The sequence below is a fragment of the Labrus bergylta genome, chromosome 14 (assembly GCF_963930695.1).
Source record: "Labrus bergylta chromosome 14, fLabBer1.1, whole genome shotgun sequence".
In the NCBI taxonomy this organism is placed as follows: domain Eukaryota; kingdom Metazoa; phylum Chordata; class Actinopteri; order Labriformes; family Labridae; genus Labrus; species Labrus bergylta.
In genome coordinates, this window is record NC_089208.1 from 319,278 (window position 1) to 325,790 (window position 6,513).

A 6,513-nucleotide genomic window follows, 5' to 3' on the forward strand; every position below is an offset into this window, starting at 1 on the left:
GTCCCCCTCCTCCACCTTTTCAAACAGTCCTCCTCCACCTTTTCAAACAGTCCCCTCCTCCTCCACCTTTTCAAACAGTCCCCCTCCTCCACCTTTTCAAACAGTCCCCTCCTCCACCTTTTCAAACAGTCCCTTCCTCCACCTTTTCAAACAGTCCTCCTCCACCTTTTCAAACAGTCCCTTCCTCCACCTTTTCAAACAGTCCCCTCCTCCATCTTTTCAAACAGTCCTCCTCCTCCACCTTTTCAAACAGTCCCCTCCTCCACCTTTTCAAACAGTCCCCTCCTCCACCTTTTCAAACAGTCCTCCTCCACCTTTTCAAACAGTCCCCCTCCTCCACCTTTTCAAACAGTCCCCTCCTCCACCTTTTCAAACAGTCCTCCTCCACCTTTTCAAACAGTCCCCCTCCTCCACCTTTTCAAACAGTCCCCTCCTCCACCTTTTCAAACAGTCCCCTCCTCCACCTTTTCAAACAGTCCTCCTCCTCCACCTTTTCAAACAGTCCTCCTCCACCTTTTCAAACAGTCCCCCTCCTCCACCTTTTCAAACAGTCCCCCTCCTCCACCTTTTCAAACAGTCCCCCTCCTCCACCTTTTCAAACAGTCCTCCTCCACCTTTTCAAACAGTCCCCTCCTCCACCTTTTCAAACAGTCCTCCTCCACCTTTTCAAACAGTCCCCCTCCTCCACCTTTTCAAACAGTCCCCTCCTCCACCTTTTCAAACAGTCCTCCTCCTCCACCTTTTCAAACAGTCCCCCTCCTCCACCTTTTTAAATAGTCCTCCTCCACCTTTTCAAACAGTCCTCCTCCTCCACCTTTTCAAACAGTCCCCCTCCTCCACCTTTTTAAATAGTCCTCCTCCACCTTTTCAAACAGTCCTCCTCCTCCACCTTTTCAAACAGTCCCCCTCCTCCACCTTTTTAAATAGTCCTCCTCCACCTTTTCAAACAGTCCCCCTCCTCCACCTTTTCAAACAGTCCCCTCCTCCACCTTTTCAAACAGTCCCTCCTCCACCTTTTCAAACAGTCCTCCTCCTCCACCTTTTCAAACAGTCCCCCTCCTCCACCTTTTTAAATAGTCCTCCTCCACCTTTTCAAACAGTCCTCCTCCTCCACCTTTTCAAACAGTCCCCCTCCTCCACCTTTTTAAATAGTCCTCCTCCACCTTTTCAAACAGTCCTCCTCCTCCACCTTTTCAAACAGTCCCCCTCCTCCACCTTTTTAAATAGTCCTCCTCCACCTTTTCAAACAGTCCCCCTCCTCCACCTTTTCAAACAGTCCCCTCCTCCACCTTTTCAAACAGTCCCCTCCTCCACCTTTTCAAACAGTCCCCCTCCTCCACCTTTTCAAACAGTCCCCCTCCTCCACCTTTTCAAACAGTCCCCTCCTCCACCTTTTCAAACAGTCCTCCTCCTCCACCTTTTCAAACAGTCCCCTCCTCCACCTTTTCAAACAGTCCCCTCCTCCACCTTTTCAAACAGTCCTCCTCCTCCACCTTTTCAAACAGTCCCCCTCCTCCACCTTTTCAAACAGTCCCCTCCTCCACCTTTTCAAACAGTCCCCTCCTCCACCTTTTCAAACAGTCCCCTCCTCCACCTTTTCAAACAGTCCCTCATCTTGTTGTCTGAATGGTAGAAACTGGTTGGCCGTCTTTGTTCTGTCCATCATGTCTCGATTGCTCCTGTCTGTTCATTCAGTCTGCGTTGATGTAACAGCTGTACCACAATAAGCTCTTAAAGACACACTGCTTCTCTCCCACAGAAATGATTGAACGTCGAGAAGACCCGGACGTCACCTGCCCTCTCCCTCTCCCTCTGCATGTCGTCTCCCCCCCCCCACTCCCCCCTCATCTGGTGGTGGTTGTTGAAATCCCCTTTTCTCCCCTAAGTTTGGATCATTGAATCAAGTTTTTTGGTTTGACCAAATTGAGTTTGTTTGTGGTGACTTTGATTTAAAAATAAAAAAATGTAATAATCCAAAAATCAAAGATGAACTCTTTCACAGTCGGTTGTGTCACGGATTAGGTGGCAGTGAAAATGCGATCAGGACAACTTGGAGCTGGGCAGAAATCTGAGGAGCTGTGATGATTTTCTCTTTTCAGAAACTTCCTCGCCTTCACACTGAAGGCGAGGAAGTAAAACTTAAAACACTGTCAGCGTCAAAAGCTAACAAAGCTGCCATTTCAGCTTCCGGTTGTCACTGACGCTCGTTCATACGTTCAAGCCTGGTGCCATGTAGCATGTAGCATGTAGCATGACTCATGTAGCATGACGCATGTAGCATGTAGCATGACTCATGTAGCATGACGCATGTAGCATGTAGCATGACTCATGTAGCATGACGCATGTGGCATGTAGCATGTAGCATGTAGCTAGCCCAGGGATCGAGGAAGACGTGAAACTACTCTGCATGTAAATATTTCGGTCATATATCCTGTGGTTGCAGGACGGGCCGGCTCAGTGAATGTGGAGCAGCCTCGTCCTGCAGCACATTTATAAAATGTTCTCATTGGGTAGTTCGCTTTGCTTGTGTTTTATGTTTTAATGTCTTTTATTTTTGTGATGTGTAATGTGTTGGTAGACTCAGAGGTGCATGGATCGATGTCCCTGCTGTGCGATGTCTCACACCCATCAGATGACGATGGGTGCTGTGATGGGGGGGAGGCATCGCAGCAGGTGGGTGGGGGTGGGATTATGGGGTGGAGATGGCTCGATGTTTACGACTGGAGCATGATTGTACGGGGTTTCCCGATCAGGGTTAGGGTTCATGTAAACTGTTTATGGAGTTTTTCTGTTTGTTTTTTTTTCAAGCTTTTTAGATAAGAACGCGTGTTGACGGCTTTGAGTCCAGCGGGTGCTCGACTTTAAGGTGCAGCAGCCTGTTTCACTGATCCACAGTCATTCAAAGTAGGAAAATAAACAACATTGTTAGACTATATTGATCTACACAAACAATGAGTTTAAATCGTCCCTGAAATCAACATGGGATCATTTCAATCTGTGCAACAAGTGTCTTAACAAATACATGAACTGGAACTAGTTTAACAAGCTGCAGCGCCTTTTTAAAAAAACATTTGCATGCTGGAGTCATTTAAAAACATCTTCTTTAGGTAGAGCCACACTGCATCAACGTTCTTAAATCTCATTAACACTACTGACTAAAGAAGAGCAGCCTGGTGGAAACAGAGCCGGAGCTCTGCAGGAATCCTGTCAAATATTTTGACTGCCATGGGGACCTCATGTGCCTTAATGTGTTTGTTGTCTTGTTGGCTAAGCTAATGAAAAGCCTGTATTGCTCGTTTGGTTGAAAACTATTTGAGATTTGAGAGTTTGACCAGTGGACCAAACAGTTTTTCTGCAACATGCTGCCATGAGATCAGGCTTCATTAGCTCGCTGTGTGGAGGATCCAGCAGAGAATAAACTGTACGCTGAGCTACATTAACTGGTTTTGCGGCTAATCTCCAAATAAACGTGTCTGAATATATTTTCCGATGCAAACTGTTTTCTACGCCACCTCAGTCAACTCCAGAGAGAAATGTTTCCGCTTGATTGTGATTAAAATCAGTGATGTATCTTTGCAAAAGTCTGCTTGTTGTTTGTTTGACTTAGATATAAAAAAAACGCATGAGCCCAATCATAAGCGTTTTTCAGACGTTTTTTTCTGTGTGTAAAAGTGTCATAACTAAGCTCAGTGGTATTGGTATATGGTATTTACCAACAAAACTGATCGGATAATAAAAACTTATAATTTAATAACTGGTCTGTCTGACAATAACATGACTCTCAGTCAGGAAATTGACAAAAAGGCGTCTTCAATATTTTGGTAACAGTAATCCAGACCCGGTAAAGATGGTCATTCCTAAATCCAAAACTGCACAATTTGAAAATGACCTTAGGAATATTAGTTGGGATCAAATATCAGAAATGGATAATCTAGATGCATGCTGTGACTCCGTGACTTCAGCTCTAATGACACTATATTCAAAATACTCCAAAAAAATAAAATGTAAAGAAAAGAAGGCATCTCCACCATGGTTAAATAATGACATGCGTAAACTCATGAAAAAACGAGATCTTGCTTTAAAAACATCACTATCTTCTAAACTTACCACCGACCATCTTCTTTACAAGAGTCTAAGGAATAAAGTAGTCCTGGAGTTACGCAAAACAAAATCTTCATATTACACACAACTTCTAGGAAATGCCAAAGGCAATAGCAAATCCCTTTGGAAGCACTTAAACAACTTATAAATCACATGGCCAAAAAGGAATCAAGGAACTAAAAACTAATGGAAAAGTCATCACTGACAAGTCCACAATGGCCCATGAATTTAATAAGTATTTTATTAAATCAGCTGAGTAATTAACACAATATTTTGACTGTTCAACAATCACAAATTACACAGAGTCTATAACATCATCCAATTCCTTTTGTATTAAAGAGATAACTGAAATAAAATGTGCAGAAGTAATCAAGAAACTATCAAATTCTAAGGCTAATGACGTTTATAATTTGGATGCTCAATTCATTAAAAAATATAGCTCTATACTGATTACACCTCTGACTCATCTTATTCATTTATCAATCAGAACTTGTAAATTTCCAAATAACTGGAAAAAGGCAGTCATTACACCAATCTTTAAAACAGGTGACTGCGATTTGGTGAGCAACTACCGCCCTCTCTCTATTCTCCCTGTAATGTTTAAGGTACTTGAAAACGTTGTGGCGGCACAGGTTTTTGACCATCTGGAGACAAATCAACTCTTACATCCTCAACAATTTGGTTTCAGACCAAAATATTCAACAGAAACTGCAAATTGTTTTTTCATTGAGAATGTAAAGCATTCACTTGACGGTGGTTATGTTGTTGGAGCTGCGTTTGACACTGTCAACCATGACATTCTCCTGTCTAAGTTACCATCTTTCAATTTCTCGAAAAAATCAATTGACTGGTTTGAGTCTTACCTTCAGAATAGAGAGCAGTGTGTGAAAGTTGACCAAGAAAAATCCTCTCCTTTAATCAATAAAATGGGTATTCCCCAAGGGTCAATTCTTGGCCCTTTGCTTTTCAGTCTGTTTATAAATGATTTGCCTAAATCCTGTCCAGTAGCCGGCTTCCTGCTTTATGCAGATGATGCAGTTATATATGCTCCTGCTAAGTCACCAAGCAAGGCAGCTGAGATCCTAACTGAGTACCTTTGCAATGTCCATCAGTGGCTGGAATTCAACCATCTTGTTTTGAATCAGAGTAAAACAGTTTCAATGTGTTTCTCCATTAGGAAAAAGTGCTCACCTGGAAGTTTTAACTTTAAGATACAGAATAGAGAAATAGAGGAAGTTAGTGAGTTTAAGTTCTTAGGAATCATTTTAGATCCACAACTCAAGTTTGATAAACACGTAAATAAAATCACAAAAACAATCAAGAACAACCTGAACTGCTTTAAATTAATAAGACACTACATACCAACTCAAGCAGCACAGGTGTTCATGCATTCAAAGATTTTCTCTCATTTCTCATACTGTATGACAGTTTGGTCACAAGCTTCACCCTCTACAATCAGAAACCTCTCATCACTATACAACCAGGCCCTGAAAAAAATGGACAAAAAACTGTCTGCTGGCATCACTGTCACATCCTGAAAACAACACAATCTACTCAGTTTTGAGAACTTTATGCAGTTATGTTTCCTCAAACTTGTTTTTAAATGTATCTGGCCCCTGAACCTCTCTCCAGATGCGTTCAAAGACAGGACGGAAACCGGGTAACAAGAAGCACTGTGAATGGAAACTGTATCGTACAACATGGTAGATCTACGTTTGGTCAATCAGCCTTCTCCATCAAACGCTGTAAACTCTGGAACACATTACCACCTGAAATGAAATGAATCTCAGACTTAAAATCTTTTACAAAACAGATGAAATGCTCAAAGCAAGCCAGAGCTGTACCCACTTTTAATTAATATCTTCAAACTTTATTTTAAACTTTATTTTAGCATTTGTATTGTTGTACATGTATTTTGATGTATCCTCATATTGTGTTATGGGGTTTTGAAATGATGTTAAATTGCATTGTCCCTATTAAATAAATAAATTAAATTCAAATATTTTACATTAGTATATTGTTTCTGACACATCCTAACATGATACAGTAACAGCATGTAGCACCCTTTACTGAAATATAGAAATGGACTCAAACAGAATATAATCTGCATGAAGCTGCTTGGCTAAATGTCTCCAGCAGAGGGCGCCAGCTACCCTCTGCAGCTCGCTCACAGCTCGGGGTCAATGAGTGGAGCTGATGGAGCAGAGAGACACAGAATGAGGTCATTGCAGCTCTGTAGGGCTTGGCTCCGTTGGCTGCTTGTCAACCATCTTGACTTCAGTCACTGTTCTCAGAGCACACAGCGCAAACCATCACCGAGCTTTACAGACCGTCATGACGACCAGGCCTGAGAGGTGATGGACTATAGGCAGTGTGGTGATGGTGACCAGGCGGCCTGTCATTAGTTACAAT

At 42.5% G+C, this 6,513-nt stretch overlaps 2 protein-coding genes across 4 annotated transcripts in view; one reads left to right on the forward strand and one right to left on the reverse strand.

Moving 5' to 3' along the window:
- Positions 1-3,581, forward strand: part of pof1b (POF1B actin binding protein) — a 38,935-nt gene extending 35,354 nt beyond the window's left edge. For both annotated transcript variants that reach the window (XM_065963308.1, XM_065963309.1), the window contains exon 13: positions 1,760-3,581. In XM_065963308.1, coding sequence (XP_065819380.1) covers positions 1,760-1,765 — 6 coding nt within the window. In that variant the 3' untranslated portion in view covers positions 1,766-3,581. The remainder of the gene's footprint in view (positions 1-1,759) is intronic.
- The window catches only part of LOC110002344 (dual specificity protein kinase CLK4-like), a 444,306-nt gene that overhangs the window by 98,661 nt on the left and 339,132 nt on the right, over positions 1-6,513 (reverse strand). The gene's annotated exons all lie outside the window — the stretch shown is intronic.